This window comes from Zootoca vivipara, chromosome 1, assembly GCF_963506605.1.
Source record: "Zootoca vivipara chromosome 1, rZooViv1.1, whole genome shotgun sequence".
NCBI classification, from domain to species: domain Eukaryota; kingdom Metazoa; phylum Chordata; class Lepidosauria; order Squamata; family Lacertidae; genus Zootoca; species Zootoca vivipara.
In genome coordinates, this window is record NC_083276.1 from 44,721,200 (window position 1) to 44,742,442 (window position 21,243).

Genomic DNA, 21,243 nt, shown 5'->3' on the forward strand with positions numbered 1-21,243 from the left:
CAGAACTCAGTTCTGGCACCTGTCAGGTGGGCACCATTGCCATTCTAAGAGAATGAGGGATATGTTCATGGTGAGTTCAGGCACCTCTTTTTCCAGAAAAATAGCACTGACTAGCAACAACCAGGAGTTACCAACACTACACTTTAAATATAATTAAAATATATTCAAGTCACCTTATGAATACACCCCAATACCTCTCAAAAATTTGGAACAAAGCCACCTACATACCATTTGTGATCAAACTAGACTTCTCCATAAATCCTGCAAAATCTATTCCAATGGACTCTAACCAGTTTTTGCAGGATGTAGCACTGCAGTACTGTCCAAGCAGAGATTTGGTTCTAAAAGAAGCCATTTCACTTTCTCCCTAATTCACTATGTCAAACGAACTGCATAATCATGGAGTAAGAGTAAATCCATGGATTACCTCCATAATAAGGAAGCCACTTGTATCTCTTTCCCTGAAATTCTGTCCCATCAAACTCAGCACATTGCTCTGCTCGAAAATCTCTGGAGCCCTCAGGACAGTTCTAGGAAGGATGAGAAAGAAGTCTGTTATCTGGAACAAAGTCTAGAATAGAAGAAGATAAGCATCTCGCTTGGAAGAACTATCCTGTGTGTGGTTTTCTGTATTTTCTTCAAATCAGCCTAACTTTTGGAAGGTGGTTCGGGATCCACTTATTCTATGCTTCCTCGTTTTCAAAAGACTTTGGGTATGCAACTTGAACCAGTGTTGGTGCATGGATACCTGGGTTCAAATTGCCACTCAGCCATGAAGCTCACTGAGTGATCTTAGGCTAGTCAGTGGGCATAATAAGTGAGGGAAACTATTCAAACCTTCTATTTTTTCCCATTCAGAGCTCAGGCTTCTGCCTCTATTTTTTATGCCTTTCTTCTTAAAGGTAAAGGTAAAGGTACCCCTGACAGTTAGATCCAGTCATGGACAACTCTGGGGTTGCGGCGCTCATCTTGCTTTACTGGCCGAGGGAGCCGGCGTTTGTCCGCAGACAGCTTTCGGGTCACGTGGCCAGCATAACTAAGCCGCTTCTGGTGAACCAGAGCAGCGCACGGAAACGCCGTTTATCTTCCCGCCAGAGCGATACCTATTTATCTACTTGCACTTTGACGTGGTTTTGAACTGCTAGGTTGGCAGGAGCAGGGACCAAGCAACAGGATCTCACCCCGTCGCGGGGATTCGAACCACCAACCTTTTTATCGGCAAGCCCTAGGCTCTGTGGTTTAGACCACAGCGCTACCCGCGTCCCCCTTTCTTCTTACCTAGCATTATAAGAGTCTTTCAAATGCAATGTTGAATATCAAAGGGAAGGATCATGGTGATCAACAGAAAAGGGCATCTATTCAGTGGAGACTACATAGCACATTTCTGGGCTGGTTTATATAATCATGGGAACTACGTAGATACTACTGCTTCTTCTGCCTACTCAAAGTTTCCATGCGTAGCCATTTTTCAAAAGTTTATTGAGAGTCTTTCACCTCAGTTCAACCTCTACTTCATCCCCAAAATACATAAAAAAACTAAAGTCAAGGAAATACTATCCAGGGATAACAGAGTGCTTACATAATATGTTTATAAAAGAAATTACTCTATTCAGAAGCAGATGTAAATACATGTGCTGTACAGTTGTGCAATAGAAAGATTGTACAAAGGTTGTTCAATATAGTATAAAATCCCATTTGTCAGGAAACTAGGGGGGGGGGAACGAATTTTATATATCAATGATCACATTCTTGTACTCAATGTTTGCTAATGTTAATTAGTTCTGAATAGCTGTCATGCATTAAAGGGTGAGAATGGTGTCCTTTTACTCATCTGTTAGCCCATTTGTTTTTATGACAGAGTTGGTTCAAGGAAGTTCATTTGTAATCTTCCTTAAGACATCGAGTAGGTGTCAGATGTAACTGGCGGGGGGGGGGGATCTTGAGGCTCTTGAAGTAATAGGGAGAACAGCAGCATAAAAGAACTCACTGGTCAATTTACCTTAACATTACACGAGCGATAGTTTCGGGTCGGTCCTATGCAGCTGAACCCACCATCTGCCCTGAAAGAGAAATCAACAACCTGCAATTTGGCTTGGGAGAAAATTATGAATGACAAAAATCTAACATCAATTCATTCTTACATTTGCTGATAAAGTGCTAGTTGACAGTGAGTCTTCTGCACTTCCCCTCCCCCCAGGTGGTAGGAAATTTCAAGGTAGCCTTTTATGACATCTGCTTCCTTTTAAAGGAATGAGGCCCAGGTCAGATTACTTCTCCCAGCCCAGTTCAACTATGGTTTGTTGGAGCAAGAACAAGTGATAAGCGTGAGCACTCTCTGCCTTCCCCTTACATGCCCACCCTCAAAAGGTATGATAGCTGATTAAACCAGTGTCCCAGCCAGAATTGCAAGCCAGATCAGAGAAATAAACAGAAACAGTAGGTGGCGGCGTAGGAAGCCGCTCCGGCACCTGGAGTGGCAACCTGCTGCACGGCGTCGCACGTAGCGTGCATGCGTCACTACGTAGTGATGCTGTACATGCACGCTGGGTAGCAGGTTGCCGGTGGCGGTGCTCCAGCGCCATGATCCTCTGCTGGAGCAGCGGCGCCGGCAAACCGCAAGCAAGCCGTGGAGCAAGGTTTTTTTACCGGGCAGCTTGGGAGGTGCCGTTGCCCTGGCCCGCTAAAAAGCCTCGCTCTGCAGCTTGTTCACCCACCTGCTCGGCGCGCACGGAGGTGAGGGGTGGGCCAGGGAGGGGCACGCCGAGTGTCACCCCCCTCCAGGACATAGCTGTCAACTTTCGGATTTGAAAATAAGGGATCAGCAGCCTCACCTGTCCTGGGGACAGTCTACGGTATATCTAACAATCCAGGATAGCAGCGGGAAACGGCACTGGAATAAGGGATTTTCCAGCAAAAAAAGGGAAGGTTGACAGCTGTGGCTTGGAATAAGGGAGTTTCCCCGCAAAAAAAGGGAGGATTGACAACTATGCTCCAGGGTGTAACCCGGGGCGGACCACCCCCATTGCCCCCCCGCTACACCCTTGACAGTAGGAAGACTCCTGGATAGCTAGTACTAGCCTTGAAGTAGCATCAGTTCTCCAAAAAGCAACCACAGCTTCCCAGCCACCAACAGGCCAGTGACATGCAGACTCCTGTCTCTTTGTTTGGTGGCATACAAGGTGCTCATTTCCCCCTCTCTCACTACCCTTGCACCAGGCAGAGCACTACACTCAGCCACCACCTTGCCAGAAGATAGATGTGACCTGAAATCCACGCAAGCCTAGCTGCATGGGAACCATTCTACGAGCACTGGGAAAACCCAACTATATAGCCCCTAGGCCAATTACATGGATCCCACCAATGTATTTGCTGCACAGTTGCCCTTCCACCCATATGGCTTGGGAGAGCTGCCCATAGAAAAATAATGACCATACAGCTTGGATCGTGTTTTTAGAAAGTTCTCTAAATTGTAATTACCGGTAATCAGCACTGGATGCTAGTGAGCTAGTAACTAAAGGAGGACAGAACCCTGCTGCATATTAAACATTGGTGCATAGTGATCAGTTTCCAGCTGCTATAATTTCCCATCATGTGAATTCACTATACTTAGAAGTACTGTGCCTTAGGGAAGGGAGGGGCGTTGCCTTCTCTGATGCCAATCCATACTAAGAGCTACAATTCAATCAGTAGATGAAACCTTCAGGCAGATACGGTAAACACTCCGGAGAAAATGCAAAATTCACAGGGCAATCTTAGACATGTTTATTTCACAGTAAACTCACTGTGTTCAATGGAGCTCACTCTCCGATAAGTGCATTTAGGATCACAGTCTCAGAAAGTTGGTGGTATATCAAATCCATATTTAGAACAGCACTTCTAGTAATTCTGCTAAGTGAGACACGGCTGTAGAAAATGTGATGGTTTTTCAAAGCAACACCGAGGCACAGACTACGTATTTAATAGTATTCTCTGTCTGACCAGTTTCATCCATAACATACGTCTAAGGGTGTACAGCTCTGCCTGCCCTAACAGGCTCAGGCATTTTTACTGCCACATAGATATGGCATCTAGTTTTTCTCTAGCCTTCACAAAATGACATCATGCTAACCATGTCCCAGTTGATTCTACAGTTTTGTGAATGCAGCAACAACTGAAGGGAATTTCGGTTTTGGAAAAACAATAGAATCATAGAATCATAGAGTTGGAAGAGACCACAAGGGCCATCCAGTCCAACCCCCTGCCGAGCAGGAAACACCATCAAAGCCTTCTTGACATATGCCTGTCAAGCCTCTGCCCAGACCCAGTCTTCTCCTTAAAGAGATTTAGTCTGCAGTCTTAATCCAATGTACCTGAGAGTAAGGCCCAGTTAATTCAATAGATCTTACTTCTGAGTAGACATGATTAGAACTGTGTTGCTAGACAACTTCATGCATTTTGTGGTCTAGCTCACAAAACATATTTATCATGGCATATAAGTTTAATATTTAAGTTCCAACTAGACTGTTTATTACTTTCCCTACAGGAGAGCCTACCTAACAGCTGCTCTCCCCTGTATTGGCAAGGGCTTTGGCTTCAGGAGGAGAAAACTGTCAGGGAAAGGCTATTACCTTACTGAGGCTCTTACCTTACTGAGTAACAGCGTCGCTGCCGAAAACTAACGCCTCCACCGCAGCTCCGGCTGCAGTCGCCCCATTCTCCCCAGCTCCCCCAGAAGTCCGTTTGCCTCTTTGCTTTACGAGCCTGTAAGAATAATGCGGTTGCATGTATATTTTATTGAATGAAATATGTATACTGCTTCTTTGGGGTCCCTTCCCAACTCCACAATTCTATGATCATAAAAATCTCCTTAAGTGGTAAGAGGACCAGCATTTAGAAGCCTGAAAGCTACACATCAGAGTTGTAACACTGATGAGATGAATTTTGGGTTGTGTGTAGAATGTACAAAAATAACATTTAATTTGAGTAAACTTAATATGCAACCTAAATCAGAATATCCTTCAACAGTCAACAGACAGTAGAGCAGGAGTAGCCAGTGTGGTACCGCCAGATGTTGCTGGATCACAACTTCCAGCTTTCTTAATCCTGGGGCTGATAAAGTTTGTAATCCAAAAACATTGGGGGGGGGGTACCAAGTTGGCTGCTGATCCAGAAGGAGGAGGAGGTCTTATTACCTTTATTACATTTTATTATTTATTATTATTTATGTCATAAAATTTATATACTATTTTATTAAAGAAAACCTCAAAGCAGCTTACAAAAAAGAACAAAGCAATAGGATTATTAGTAAAAACAATTAATTTTTTTAAAAAAAAACAAAAATCAGCAATAAACGAAAACACACACCAGCATTCTAAATATACGGGTAGGCTTGTTTAAAAAAGTTAATATGTTTTCAGCTGGCACCGAAAAGACAGAGTCAATAAGCAGGGAGTTCCAAAGTGTACGTGGCACCACACCAAATGGTTGATCTCTTCCAAATGCAGAACACACATTATGTGGCAACTGTAACAATGCCAGTTCCGCAGATTGAAGCGAGCATTTATGGGGTAAGGCTATTTCAAGAGGCCTGCTCACTTTCTCTTTGGAGCTAACTTTTTATAAGGCTAAAAGGAGAAGAGGTGCCAACCGGAAATCACCAAGAACCTGCTGAATTAACTGCTAAAGTTTTATTCAAAGGTCTGTCTAGTGAACTGGAAGTTAACACCAATCACCTAATTTACTCCTAATTACTTCCAGAGTTCTGCCTGGTATTTTGCTTGTCCCCCTCAACGGAATGCACTACAGATACAAATGCATTAGAAGATGATCTTTTGAGTTTTATGGAGAAGGAAGTGTTTAATAGAATTTCATATGGCAGCCTTAAAAAACCCTTCTCAGAAAGCTAGTTATGCTACAATTAGTATCACTACAGCTTAACAAACCAAGTAATCCAATTACTAGGCTTGACTTTGCTCTGGTACAAGCTGTGCTGCTGGCAAATAATCCCAAGATTATGAGCAATAATGAAAATATTGTTACACCGACCCGCCTTTTTACCCTTCTTACCCTCACTGTGGTGACATGTTCCTGGGCACAGGATTTGTCCAGATTTGGTTCCCTTTGCAGGGAGATCACTGGAGGCTTATTGGTATTTTGTAATATACATTTGTGTGTGTGTGTGAAAGGAGTCCAGGGCGGCAAACAACAAGGGGAAAAACAATAAAAGCATATTTAAAACAATTCTAATACAGATGCAATGAGCAATGACAAACCTAGACAGCATCTTAAAAAGCAGAGACATCACCTTGCCGACAAAGGTCCGTATAGTGGTTTTCCCAGTAGTGATGTATGGAAGTGAGAGCTGGACCATAAAGAAGGCTGATCGCCGAAGAATTGATGCTTTTGAATTGTGGTGCTGGAGGAGACTCTTGAGAGTCCCATGGACTGCAAGAAGATCAAACCTATCCATTCTTAAGGAAATCAGCCCTGAGTGCTCCCTGGAAGGACAGATCGTGAAGCTGAGGCTTCAATACTTTGGCCACCTCATGAGAAGAGAAGAATCCTTGGAAAAGACCCTGATGTTGGGAAAGATTGAGGGCACTAGGAGAAGGGGACGACAGAGGCTACGAACATGAGTCTGACCAAACTGCGGGAGGCAGTGCAAGACAGGAGTGCCTGGCGTGCTCTGGTCCATGGGGTCACGAAGAGTCGGACACGACTAAACGACTAAACAACAACAATACAGATGCAGACTAGGAAAGATATAAACTTAAAAGGCTTGTTGAAAGAGGAAGGTCTTCAGCAGGCACCAAAACGTCAACAGAGACAGCACCTGTCTAATATTCAAGGGGAGGGAATTCCAATGCATGAGTGCCACAGCACTAAAGACCCAAATCATGCATTGTTTGGAACAGAATTTCTGATAAGATGGTACCTGCAAGAGGCTCTCTTGCCTGCAGAGTGAGGTGGTCAACTGGGTAAACAAGGCATGAGATGAACTTTCAGGTATCCTGGTCCCAAGCTGCAGAGGGCTTTATAAACCAAAACCAGCACCTTGAACTTAGACTGGTAGCCAAATGACAGCCAGTGCAATTCTTTCAAGGCTCAAGTAACAAGTTGGCGATGGATAAATGGACATAAGGATAAATGGACATAAATCTGACATCAGGAACCACAAGACAGAGAAACCAGTAGGAGAACACTTCAATCTCCCAGGACATTCTATACAAGATCTCAAAGCAGCTGTTTTATTACAGAAAATTTTCAGAAACAGACTGGAAAGAGAAATTGCTGAATTGGAAATCATTACCAAGCTTAAAACCACAGAGCCACCTGGGATGAATAAAGACATAGGATTCTTATCTCATTATGCATGATCAAGCTTTCTTTAGCCTCAGCCCTTGTTTTTTCCCCGCAGGACCTATTGCAGTAATCAGCAGTCGTTAACAGCCATCTACAGGTTTACCACTCTTACAGCCCATCACCCATTCCCATCACCACCACCCCACCCTCTGAATATATATAAGGGTCTGGTTGCTTCTGTTTCAAGTGTATCTGACGAAGTGTGCATCCACACGAAAGCTCATACCAAAATAAAAACTTAGTTGGTCTTTAAGGTGCTACTGAAGGAATTTTTTTAAGTTGGCGATGATCTAGCACCAGGGAGCAGCTGAGCCACCATATTTTGCATCAGCTGCAGCAGATGGAACATGGAACACAGTGCAGTAATTCAACCTGGAGGTTACTTACAAATATACCTAGGACCAGTGCTCCTGTATCAGATCAGATGCTTAAAGAGCCCAAACTCAGCTCTTTGTCTCTTTCAACAGTCTGTTTTCTACCGTATTTTATTCACAGATACCCAGATGACAACATCCCCATGGGTAGGGAAGGTATATGTTGTATACAGTCACTGACTCACACTTGCACCCACAGGTTGCCAGTGGGTGTGGCTTAGCATGGTCTGCCCCTTTTCCTTCTCTTCATGCTTCTTGGAACAAGCAAGGAGCCATGTGGCTATGGCTCCCAACTACTGTACAAGAAAAACTAAGTGGACTCAATTTTTCCCAAAGGGAGGTGTTAAAGCCTGGGTCTTTGCTAGTCTAAAGATTACATGTTCTTTTTTTTGTAAGGAAACAAAGTTATTTTCTTTATAAACAATTTGGAAACTTTTTTTCCATCTTTGTTTTATTGTCGATATGGATAGAAACTTGTCTGGTGTAACTTCTGGAAACTGTGAGTAAAAATAAACTTATTTGCAATGCTGAGTATCTGTGATTTATTCTAACCTAAGAATTTTTGTGAGGAACATTTATTCAAAGGTGGATGGTGGCAGATGTAAATCTAACCAAGTTTTAATGTGCTTGGAGATCACAATTATGTTTAGAAGAGAGAGTAAGAATACTCTCCAATATTTCCTAATCATTCAGTAGGAGAGCTAATGAGAACAAAAGGAAGGTGCTTGGCAACTTTGTCAGGACTACAAAAGCAGTCTTCGGTAGTGCCCTGACCTGACCATTTATCTTCTCCTGTCCAATTCCAGTCTTAAACAATATGAAAGGTTGTTTGGACCAGTGAAGACTTAGTACAGGAAAACAGTAGCAGGAAAATAAACAAATGCTAATAACCCTTGGAGAATATTTTTGAGACTGTGCAAAGAGGCATGCCAGATGCTCAGTAACACAACATATCCAATCTTTATATCAAGTGATATGCAGGTGGGATACAAGCTCATCTATTACAATATTAAAATAGAGTCAACATGTGTGTGCTGTGCAGGGAAGGCTCAAAGCACTTAGCCCATGAAGGAATAAATCATTTCTTGTAATCATTTCTGTAACTCCTGATTCATTGCCTCAGTGAGACAGCTTGTTTGTAAAAAGCTTTCAAGGTGAAATGGGATAAGTATCTTTAATATGCATAATAACTCCACAGTTATCAAGGAAATGCACTTGTACAAAACAGGAACCTCCTGGGCAAGGGAAGATAAATAAAATACTGGCAGCAGAAGATGAAACAGGAGTACAAAGTAGCATACTAAATAGCAGTGTATTAATCTTCAAATGTCAGACGCAGAATAGTCAATACCTAAAAAGTAAAGGTAATCTAAGCTGATAAATGTTGGTGCTGCAATGCACTCAAAATATAAATATACAATAAACATTTTTTTTAAAAAAATGTAATTCTTCTGCCAACAGCTATGGCAGAAATAACAGCCAGTACCACATCAGTTTTTGCCCTTGTTCCCATCCAGAAACCAGACAGTATAGATAATGCTAAACAGATGTCTTTGAAGGCAAACTCTGGTGCCATAATACAATACATGTACGGTGCATTGATGCAGAATTTGGTATGTATTCTGGGGCAAAGGTAAATAACAATTGGCATTTGGGTGGTGGTGGGGACAACTAATTCTTTCTGTGTGTGTTTTAAGAAAGATCATTCAATCATTTGAGTCCCCCACCAGCAGTCTGAAATTGCCCAACCCCAACAGCTCAGTTAGAACTAATCCATATCTGAGGCTGAAATGAGGCCAAAAAACAGTCAACAGCTCATCCCTCTTGGTGCGGTGACATTGTGGGATGGCCCTTCCTGATGGAGGGGGGGGGGGAAGACCCATCCCTGGCCCGCCTATCAGGAACCGGATCCTAGCCTGCACCCTGCTTTGGCAAATGGGGATGCAGGCTGGGACTTGGGCTGGGCCAGGGGGTGGAGCCAACGGTGGGCTTCCCTCGGATCCGCCCCTTGCCCATTATATGGGTTGGGGTATGGAGAGCCTGGAAGACAGGAGTGCCTGGCATGCTTTGGTCCATGGGGTCACAAAGAGTTGGACACGACTAAACAACAACATGGGAGCCTGACACCTGGTCCTGCAAGGCGATACATATAATTGGTCATGTTGCAGAGTTAAGTACTTTAGCATCACACGTATTCAAATTAGAGAGTTTTAAGACCACCATGCTTAACCTGGGCTGTATCACATCCAACATTTCTTAAATACCTAAAAACAGTAAGGCATGAAGAAGGAATGATTTTTGAAGCTATCAAAATACATTTTGTGTAAAGATGATAATATATCTATGGGACCACAGTCTCTTCTCAGAAATACATTACATTCTACTTTCTTTGACATTAGTGATGGACCTCCCACCAACTTCCAATGGGCAGGTTCCAGCACATTGCTGACTCTCTTAATTCCCACTCACTGATCTGAAACCACTACAATTTCTACAATTATTATGATTGTTTATAAATAAATAAGATTTAAATCAGCCCTGCTGGATCAGACCAAAAGTCTAAATAGGATTGCTTCCTGTTTTCCACAGTGCTCAACCAGATGCCTCTGGGAAACCCACAAGAAGTCCACACAGACAATAGCTGTCCCCCATTATTCTTCCCAAGCAACTTGTATTCAAAGAGGTATGCTCCTTCTGATTGTGGAGAGAGCATATAGCCATAATGACTAGTAGATGTTGGTAGCATTATTCTCTTTTAATCTGTAGGTAATTTGTAATTTTTCATCTACCAACAAAGTTGCATAAGTGGCATTCACGTGCTGAGCTTCCTAGCATGGTTTATTATTTTTGCTCCGCCATCTGACTCGGGCTCCAGAACCAGCCACTCACAAGAACATCTGAATACTTACCATCAACACGGAAGAAGGCATCACTGTTAGTATAAGCAGTAGGAACGCAAACGTCATCATGTCCTGTGGGGGTGAAAGCAGAGTTACTCATCACAGAAGACCAAATTTGTGTTAGCTAAATTGTTTTGTTTTAACCAGTGTCGGCTCTAAGTTACTGGAGGAGAAGGGGCAGAAAGTCCCTAGCAGGACCTCATCACTGTCCACATTGGTTCTTCATCTGCACACTTGCTCTGAGGTCAGTATGCATGGCTACCAAGGAGAGGGCAAGGCAAACTGAGGTTGTTGCTAGGAATGCCTCACCTGGGAGGGTAGAGCCACAGCAATAGCCTCCCGGCAGCAGAGTAACTGCCGCTTACCAGGAAGGGATGACAAGGGTGGCACTGTATATAGACATACCAGCAGAGCAAATGTAGTGCTCCCACTCCTGTTTCTGCTCACATGCTTGAAAAACTCAGATGAACAGCCAAGGACAGTAAGGAGGAGGAACAGCAGATAGACCAAGGGGCTCCAGTGAGGCCTTAACACATGTCCTGGTTTTTAACCTCACATTTCAATAAAATATTTTCAAAGCATCTTGCAACATGCGATTAAAACAGCAAAAACACTCTTCAAGTCAGCTCCTCGAGAACCACCTAAAAGTCAATGTAAAAATCATTAAAGGCATGAGGAGGAGGGAGGGAAAACCATTTTACCAAGCAGCCAAAGGTCATCAAGTGGACACCAGGCAAACTGATAAGGGGAGAATGTTCCATAGCTGAAACACCACCAAAAAGGCTCTTTTCTCATAAGAGACCATTTTTTAAAAAGAAAAACAGCATAATAATCATTTACTTTATTTAATACTTTGAGATCTCTCCTTTCCTCTAAAGAGCTCAAGTGTACATATTTCCTCTTCTTCTCCATTTTAACCCTGTGAGATCAGTTAGGCTGAGAATGAACAACTTAAACCCTGGTCTCCCTGGTCGTGGTATACCTGAAGGAGTGTCTCCACCCCCATCGTTCAACCTGGACACTGAGGTCCAGCTCCAAGGGCCTTCTGGTGGTTCCCATCACTGCGAGATGTGAGGTTACAGGGAACCAGGCAGAGGGCCTTCTCGGTAGTGGCACCCACCCAGATGTCAAGAAAATAAACAACTATCTGACTTTTAGAAGACATCTGAAGGTAGCCCTGTTTAGGGAAGTCTTTAATGTTTGATGTTTTATTCTGTTTTTAATCTGTTGAGAGCCATCCAGAGTGGCTGGGGAAACCCAGCCAGATGGGCAGGGTATAAATAATAAATTGTATTATTATTATTATTATTATTACAACACTCTAGCCACTACACCACACTGGCTCTTACAGAGTGGCATCTGTCCAAGTCCAAGTCATGCTCAGAACAAGCACATTGAAATCAATGGACGTGATTCACTTAGGTACGTTGATTTATGTGGGTCTGCTGTGAATATGACTTACTCGAATACAACTCAAAGAATAAGAACAGCAGTACGGAATGATCACACCACAAATAACAAATGGGGTCATTGCAATGCTTGGACTTCCCTTTCTGTGGAAAATGCAGCAAAATCAACAACATCATAAATAACAAATCCATTTAGTAAAGATGCCTCCATTTAGGAAATTTACATGTCTGAGAGGCGTAAAAAGATGACGTGAGGGGAAAAGATAGATTGGAACTGCCTGTTTGTTACCTCTTGGCAGACCAGGCCATTTAACTGATGAAAGAGATGTTAGAGATAAACAGATCACTGAGCAGAAGAGAGATCTGTATCTAAAATACACTGTGCTGGAACAGCAGGCCATGGTCCAGAGGTAAGGCCGTGCTCGGTGTGCAGAGGAGGTGAGGCAAGTGGCGGTGAAGTTCCTGTGTGAGTGTCTGGAGGTGGTTGGAGGATGGATGGCAGCTAACAGATTGAGGTTGAATCCTGACAAGACAGAAGTACCATATATACTCGAGTATAAGCCTACTTTTTCAGCACCAAAAATGTGCTGAAAAAGCCGCCCTCGGCTTATATTCAAGTGAGGCCGGGCAGCGGCAGAGAAAGGCACAGGACCGGGGGTTCGGAGAAGCGCTGCGCTGCAACTCTCTGAACCCCTGTCCTATGCCTGCTCTGTGCGAGGTGGCGGGGAGGGAGAAGAGGCGAAGAAGGGATCCTTCCTCACCGCTTCTCCCCCCACCCCACTGCCGACAGCTGGGAAAAGCATAGGATGGTATTTATTTTTATTTTTGAAATTTACCAGTAGCTGCTGCATTTCCCACCCTCGGCTTATACTCGAGTCAATAAGTTTTCCCAGTTTTTTGAGATAAAATTAGGTGCCTCAGATTATATCTAGGTCGTCTTATAATCAAGTATATATGGTACTGTTTGTGGGGGACAGGAGGCAGGCAGGTGTGGGGGGGGACTCCCTGGTCCTGAATGGTGTAACTGTGTTCCTGAAGGACCAGGTGTGCAGCCTGGGAGTCATTTTGGACTCACAGCTGTCCATGAAGGCGCAGGTCAATTCTGTGTCCAGGGCAGCTGTTTATCAGCTCCATCTGGTACGCAGGCTGAGACCCTACTTGCCCACGGACTGTCTCTCCAGAGTGGTGCATGTTCTAGTTATCTCCAGCTTGGACTACTGCAATGCGCTCTATGTGGGGCTACCTTTGAAGGTGACCCAGAAACTACAACTAATCCAGCATGCGGCAGCTAGACTGGTCACTGGGAGCTGCCGCCGAGACCACATAACACCGGTCTTGAAAGACCTACATTGGCTCCCAGTACGTTTCCGAGCACAATTCAAAGTGTTGGTGCTGACCTTTAAAGCCCTAAACAGCCTCGGTTCAGTATACCTGAAGGAGCGTCTCCACCCCCATCGTTCTGCCCAGACACTGAGGTCCAGCGCTGAGGGCCTTCTGGCGGTTCCCTCGCTGCGAGAAGCCAAGTTACAGGGAACCAGGCAGAGGGCCTTCTCGGTAGTGGCACCCGCCCTGTGGAATGCCCTCTCACCAGATGCCAAAGAGAAAGGCAACTACCATACTTTTAGAAGACATCTGAAGGCAGGCCTGTTTAGGGAAGCTTTTAATGTTTAATATTGTATTTTAATATTCTGTTGGAAGCCGCCCAGAGTGGCTGGGGAAGCCCAGCCAGATGGGCGAGGTATCATTATCATTAATATCCCAGAAGGAGCACAATGTGTCCTTCACCAGAGGTACTACCCCTTCTCTAGCACCCCACAACAATTGTAATAAAAATATATCCCCCTTATTCACATGGAGCTTCCCTGTACTAAGTTGGTCCATTTCCCCATCTAGCTCAGTATTGTCGACAGTGACTGACAGTGATTTCCCAGGGTTTCAGATGTGGGCCTGTCTCAGTCCTACCTGGAGATGAACTTTCATAGGGCAAAACATGTGGCTGTAGCATGGAATGACAACCCTTCTCCCTATGTCAACTCTGAACTGTGATTCATGAAGGTCCCAAGGTACGGTAGCAAGGATGTAGGTTGAAACATCCTGGATTTCCTTGTGAAGCCAGGTCCTTGTCTCTCAAGATAACGGGCCAGAGGAAATTCCATATCTTGGTTACAACACATTTTGGAAAACCCTGCCTTTTATTAATGAAGAGTAGAGTACCTCAACATGACTGTATGCTTTGAGTTTATAATCTATTTATGTTACTATCAGCCTCCTAAGCAAAGGTGCCTTAATGTTGAATGTTAAGGCTTCAAGTAAGCAGAGATGTCAGATAGTATTTAAAACATGTCATCAAGACTGCAACTCCTGGGGCAGGACATCTATCAAGCCAGGAATTAAAGTGTACAGAGAGCTGAAAACTAGGTCTTCCCTGATGTAGCATCTGTCTCTGGGATATTGTCAGAGTCACTCCCCAGTTGGGAGATTTCACAGCTGCTGCAAAAACGTCCTTGGTTATTTGGTGCTAAGTCACCTCTTGCATCTGGACAGAGGCGCATGTGAATAGGGTGGTGGTGGTGATAATAATAGAGGAAATAATCTTATTTTCTCATGCTGTACATCAGATCATTATATAACATTTTATAATCCACAAAGCATGAACTGTGGCAGTGGATCAATGCATAAATATTGGTCTCTGTCACTTAATTTTCACATGGTAAAGAAGGGCTATAATCCATTTCTGCTGAGCCCCTGCGGTTGTAAAATCCTTGGGTGAATAAGGACCTCTTTTTTGCTTATACAATTCTGGGAGGAATTATGTGCACTCATGGTGTTTATTATTTAATAATGAAAATTATGTATTGGACCCAAATATTTCTGGGCCTGCACAGAATAGCTCCTTCCTGTCCACCTTTCTACTGCAGCCCCTTGCGCGCGCGCACACACACACACACACATCTCTGAACAGCTGCTCCTAGAGGTCAGGTGATCTTCCAAAGCAGGATGCAAGACAGTGCCAAGGATGGAGGTCAGTAAGAACAACCATCTGACTCTGGAAGCTGAACCAATATCCACTCATGTACATGGTGCTTGGATCCTGGCTTCCTTTGGCACTTCTTCCATAATTCCATATTAGCTACTCAATGAGGCCCTGGAGGGATAAATATCTCCACACACACAACAGAAGGGTTGGCCCTGCTACTCAACTATTTTGGCTTTTCAGATATAGTAAGGAGATTCCAAGCAAAGCATATTTCTAATATGTGTGGTGGATTTCACACCAGTAGTTAGAGTAGGGGGAGAGAACCTTTTTGGCTTCCTGTAGGTAAATTTTGACACTCTCAAAAACCCTTGTTTGGGATTTCCCCTGGCTGTCAGGTGCTTGGGAACAACAGCACAAGGGGCATTCCTAGCCCTACGCTTCCGAAAGTGGCGAGCATAGAACTGGCAAAGCATTTCTTTCTCCACTCCACACCAGCTGATTGGGGAGCGAGGAGGAAGGCTGTATTTTGCAAGCATCAACTGCAAAAGGAACTTGAAGTGTCAGACCTAGGACCAGGGTCCAAATCTTCACTCAGTCGAGATGCTCAATGGATGATATTGAGCCACTCAATGTCTCTCATGCATAGCCTACTTCACAGGTAAAATTGGGGAAAGGGGAGAGAACCATGTTCACAGCATTTAGCTACGTGGAGCAAGGGTAGGATATATGTACACATAAGCAAGTGTTTTACAGAAGAACATCAGCCTATAAGATTATATGTTAGCTTTAACTCTACAGAGATAATGGTAATAGTGAGGAAAAGAACTACTTCAGTCTGTATACTTGCAAGTCCAGACACTATTCCCCCAGCCATTAACACATACAGTTTCAGGGGTGTGTGCATTTGTGAGATCTCTCTTGGCACTGCAGCACATGAAAGGAAGCACGTGAGGGACTGACTGTGCAACCAGAACAAAATAACTGTGTTGTTGAAAATAAAACCTGTTTTTCCCTGCAAGTAATAATTACTGTCTTTTCACCACAGCATTAACAAAACTGGGATTCATTTCTCTTTGGAATTCATGCAGAAAGAAACAAACAAGCAGTGGCAGTATTCTTCCATACAAGGTAATTTTTCTCTGCACGGAGAATGTGTTTTTTTGAACAAGTTAGCAGACATAAATGCAAATGGGTGTGTTCACATACAATAATAACTCTGAAGTTAAAGCTTCGGTGCATATCTTCCTATATACATAAAAAGTGAGGTTGTCATCACACAGCCCCCATTGGGAGGATTTGAAGTGCCTCATCACAATCCTGGATTTGCACAAAGTCAGGGTAGGGTAAGGGAGCAAAAAGTGAAGGCAGGTTACACAACAGTAGCCATGACATGCAAGCAAGAAGGGGAAGGGACAGGGGTGGTGAAGTGTGGTGATTTAAACAACGGAAGAAGTCTGAGTAAAGCAAGGATGGAGGGAACAGAGAGGGAAATGGCCATTTTTAAAAAATGAAAGAGGTTTGAGAAAAGTACCTTCATGCAACTGAATATCTTAGGGATCTGCATTCTTTAACTCTCTCACAAGGCAGCTGGTTAAAAAACAGCAACAACTATTACGTACTTTAGTCAAGTTTCTGCCATTCTTTAAAATCACAATATTCATCTCCAACTTTTGACATTTGAGCACAGCAAGAAGTGAGAAACACTGAAAGGGTGTGTGTGGCTGTTTTAAATTTATCCCTATTCCATTCCTCAGCTGCTTCATGTGACAGAGATTCAGGATGTGGAGCCCTCAAATATTCTACAGTTTCTTCTTACCATATCCATCAACTGAGTTGAAGCTTACAGACTTGTTCTTAAGACTCTATCCACCTTGATACAGTAATATATGCATCAGCATAGGATGTGTGCACAAAGGGGGCTACACAATAGTAGAGAGAGACTGGTATGGAAGTGGGGTGATCTGTGTGCAAGGCAGAGTTGAGAAAGGTGGGTGGAGGAAAAAATGGGAGGGAAGGTGAAAATGGGGTACAAAGGGGGAGTAGGAGGCATGGGCATGGCATTGCAAATGAAAGCAGGGGCATGAAAGGGTCTGAAGAAAATGAGGGAATGGTGGCTTTATAACTGAGCAGAAGCTGAAAAAAGTTTTCAGTACAGTAGTCGCAGTGTGTGGGAAGGAAAATGCAAGAGATTACCAGGGGGGTGGTCTGTGCAAGGGGGTGGCTTTCACAAAAGGAGGGGAAGCAAGAAGCATGGGTATGGGGGAGAAGGCTAAAACAAGGGTGCAAAGTGGGGCTGCGGAATAGAAGAGAGAAGCGGTATCAGAAATGGGATTCAGAAGGCAGTGGCAGAGGTGCCTGGGGGCTGATCTTTGCGCAGCGATCCTCCCTGGGGCTGGGGAGCACCGAATGTCACCCCCCTTCAGGCTGAAGGGGGGTGACATTTGGCACACACACACACCCCGCGACTCCCAAGCCTACAGCGAGCTGGGGGGGAGGCAGAGAGCTGCAACAGCTGCTTTTCGCTTTGCCACTCACTGGGCTTGGGGGAGTCGCGGGGGTGCGGGTGCGCTGAATGTCACCCCCATTCAGGATGACACCCGGGGTGGCCCGCACCTCCTGCACTGCACCTCCCTTCCTACACCCCTGTCAGAAGGTGAAAAGGGAGCTTAGAAGTTGCATGGGGTGGGAAGGGGAAGCGCTAGGGGGTTAATAAGGGGAGAATGGCAGGGGGATTGGGGCATGATTACCTTTCATGATATAGTGGTACCTCGGTTTAAGTACACAATTGGTTCTGGAAGTCTGTACTTAACCTGAAGCGTACTTAACCTGAAGCGTACTTAACCTGAAGCGTACTTAACCTGAAGCGAACTTTCCCATTGAAAGTATAGTGGAACCTTGGTTTACGAACACCTCAGTTTATGAATTTTCGGTTTACGAACGCCGCGGACCCATCTGGAACGGATTAATTCACTTTCCATTACTTTCAATGGGAAAGTTCACTTCAGTTTATGAACAGACTTCCGGAACTAATTACACCCATGCTTCGGGTTAAGTACGCTTCAGGTTGAGTACTCCGTGGACCCGTCTGGAACGGATTAATCCACTTTCCATTACTTTCAATGGGAAAGTTCTCTTCAGTTTATGAATGCTTCAGTTTATGAATGCTTCAGTTTATGAACAGACTTCCGGAACCAATTGTGTTCATAAACCAAGGTACCACTGTAATGGAAAGTGGATTAATCCCTTCTAAACGGGTCCATGGAGTACTTAAACTGAAAGTACTCAAACCGAAGCGTACTTAAACCGAGGTATGATTGTATTCCTTTAATGTAGAACTATTTGATGTTCAAACACTTGTAGCACAAGTGAATGATCAGGGTCATGGTAACTTGCTCCATCCCTAACATCCACATACTGTACCAGATGTTAGATTTCCCTGAGAGCCTGTGTATGCAGATCCCAACTGATTTATGCTCCAACCTCAGAATCTATTCACTCCATTTTGTGGTGTACAGATTGTACTGACTGGGACCTACAGGCATGTGCATGCATGCATGCACGCGCACACACGCGCACACACACGCACACACATGCAAGCCCCTATAGAAACTTGATGTGCAACACAGGGACATCAAGGGTGTGGTAAGTCAAGGCTGGGCTAACTTCGCCTCGGTACATATTGGAGTGAACATGAAGTTACCACTGTTCACTTGAAGAACGGCATATGTCTCCACAAATGTCAGGCACCTGGTTGACAAGGGTCTAGCTGCAAGGGGGTGCACTTTCCGGCCAATGCTCTTTCTGCATAACATGTGGCAAACGGTTTGTCAGCAGATAAGGGACTACATGAGAATAAGCGTCTGCTGATATGATGAGGCCAGTGTATGGAACTTAACTGTTGATGACATTAGTAGGGCACATGGACATGAGCATGAAGAGAAGGCCTGAAGAACATCGTCCATGAGGAAGTGGAACCAAGTAAAGGAGGTAGAAGTGGCTTAAGTTGTGGCTTAAGGTCTAAAAATATTTGTAGTCACAGGACATAGTTACTGAACATTGGAGAACTAATTGATTAGGATGCATACATTATTATTATTATTACTATATTGCTTTGTTTGATATCTGTTCCAGCATGAACTGGCATCAATCACAACCCCCTCCCCCAGCCACAAAAACATATATACAGTATTTTGAGTTGGAGATGCTACAGAATAAACAGGGGATCTTTCTCGTGTTGCGTGTTGTGTGCATGCTCTGAAAGCCTTAGGATTATCCCTCCCTGAAGAAGCTCTCACTAACACTAACCCAGCACTGTCTCTTCATGCTGGAGAAAAGCTACACCTGTTGAATTTCTACCTCTCTCTGGCAGCTGTTAAATAAACTGAACCACTTTCTAATAGTCAGATTTATCGCACCCTGGAATTTTCGATCTGCTCTTAAAAGGAGGCTGTCCCAACAAGTCTGTTGATTTTTAATGTGGAGAAAACCACATAAGAAATGCCTGATCCTGCAAACCTTTCCCCAAACAAAGTATTTTTTTAAAAAAGAAAGAAAAAGAAATTCCCAAGAAATCCTGCCTACAGGATCAAGCAAGTATTTGAAACAGCTCCAGAAAATCTGTGGAATTGTTCGCACAACCATTTTAGCATGTAGCAGCATGATCGTTTAATCAGCCCATGCCAGCCACCACGGTTTGTGCCAATTGTATAATGCCACCCACTGCTGTCCACCTTGTGCTGAGTTTAGCTTATTTCACCATTGGCACTGAAGCATAACTGCACATTTTCATGGGACTGCAGTCTGGCTCACAGACAGCTACTGTTGCTTCTCGAAGCAGCCAAGCATATACACAGAAGTGATAGTTAAACAGAGGCGTGTGTAGAAACCAATTGATTTTGTGGTACAATACTGTAGTTCCAAAACTTGGAACTTACTTTCTGACATATAAATAAAAGCACCCTTATCACCTTTCCTGCACATGCAGGCTCTGTTAAATGTAGACACTGCCTTCTCAGCTGGAAACTGAGAAGATTATCCAAAGGCAGACAATCCAAGTATATATGAAGCTCAAATTCTACCCGCCTCCCACATGGGAATGTCATCTTAGCTATTTGATAATATTTGAATTACTGAAGCTATGGGTGGATTAACATTAATTTAATACACGAGGCTGCTTTCTTACTGCCAGGAAATCTGGTGTTTATAATAACAAGGCTCGCATTAAGTCATTTCTTCCCTGTCACTTTTACAAAACTTTTTATCATTCCAATAAAAAAAGCCCCAAACCCAGATACTATGTGGACAACGAGAGGCACAAAGAGCCAAACAGCCAGTAATCCAAAAAACGAAGACTTACCTGTGGCTGTGTGTGTGTCTGTCTGCTCACGAATGACTGCAAGAGGCAGCAATGCTACCTTAGATCACCACCACTCAAGTCCTCAGTCTTCCAGCTCAATCAGTGGCTCTTTAACACCACCTCTCTCCTCTAGCTTCTGTTTGGTTACTAATCCTTTACTGCACAGGAAAAAGAGAGTTGGGTTTCATTTAACCCCTTCCGCTGCAAAAGTTCCTCCACAGCTTTCCTGTTTGGCTTTCAGAAGCTGAAGTTGTAACCATGCACACATGGAAGGGACAGACTTTGAATGATCTCCAGCCCTTTAACCTGAGTGTCTTTGAACAAAAAACAACAACACACAATCTGTTGTTGGCTGCACAAGGCATTTCCAGGGCGGGGCCTTTCTCAGCTAAGTTTTTATTTTAGCCACAGGCAGCACATCAAAAGACAAGAGAGAGAGATTATTGGAACAATCTATAATTGCAGCTGTTGTTTCTCATTTCCATTAAAGTCCTGGAGTTTAAACAGTGAGATTTTGCAAATCGCATTTCCTTTGCAACCTGAAAACAGGCCTACACCAAAGTCCACCTTTGAACTTTTCCCCTCCTGCCCTTTGAAGCCGGGAACATCAATCCCAAATCTTGTGCAGGGCTGGATCCATCTTTGCAATGCAGTGATTCACATTCTTAGAACTGTACATCTCAGAAGTCTGGAAAAAATGCAGAAGCACCAAGATATGAATCTGTGCTTGAGGAATTTGTTCCTACTTTAATCTTCATTTCACAGTAAGAATCCTCAGGAAAAGCCAACTGGAAAATAACTATGGCATTGAGCTGTTCACACACAAAAAAAGCAGGTGGGAGGAATGCTTGCTTTATCCTCCCCTTCTTTGCAGCCCTCTCTCTAA

At 43.9% G+C, this 21,243-nt stretch overlaps 1 protein-coding gene across 2 annotated transcripts in view; it reads right to left on the bottom strand.

Moving 5' to 3' along the window:
- The window catches only part of PAPLN (papilin, proteoglycan like sulfated glycoprotein), a 54,317-nt gene extending 33,548 nt beyond the window's left edge, over positions 1-20,769 (bottom strand). For both annotated transcript variants that reach the window (XM_035112838.2, XM_035112829.2), the window contains exons 1-5: positions 20,358-20,769; positions 10,625-10,687; positions 4,625-4,740; positions 2,000-2,060; positions 428-530 (exon numbers count right to left, since the gene is read on the bottom strand). In XM_035112838.2, the coding sequence (XP_034968729.1) occupies positions 428-530; positions 2,000-2,060; positions 4,625-4,740; positions 10,625-10,684 (340 nt within the window). In that variant the 5' untranslated portion in view covers positions 10,685-10,687; positions 20,358-20,769. The remainder of the gene's footprint in view (positions 1-427; positions 531-1,999; positions 2,061-4,624; positions 4,741-10,624; positions 10,688-20,357) is intronic.
- Between the last annotated feature and the right edge of the window lie 474 nt (positions 20,770-21,243).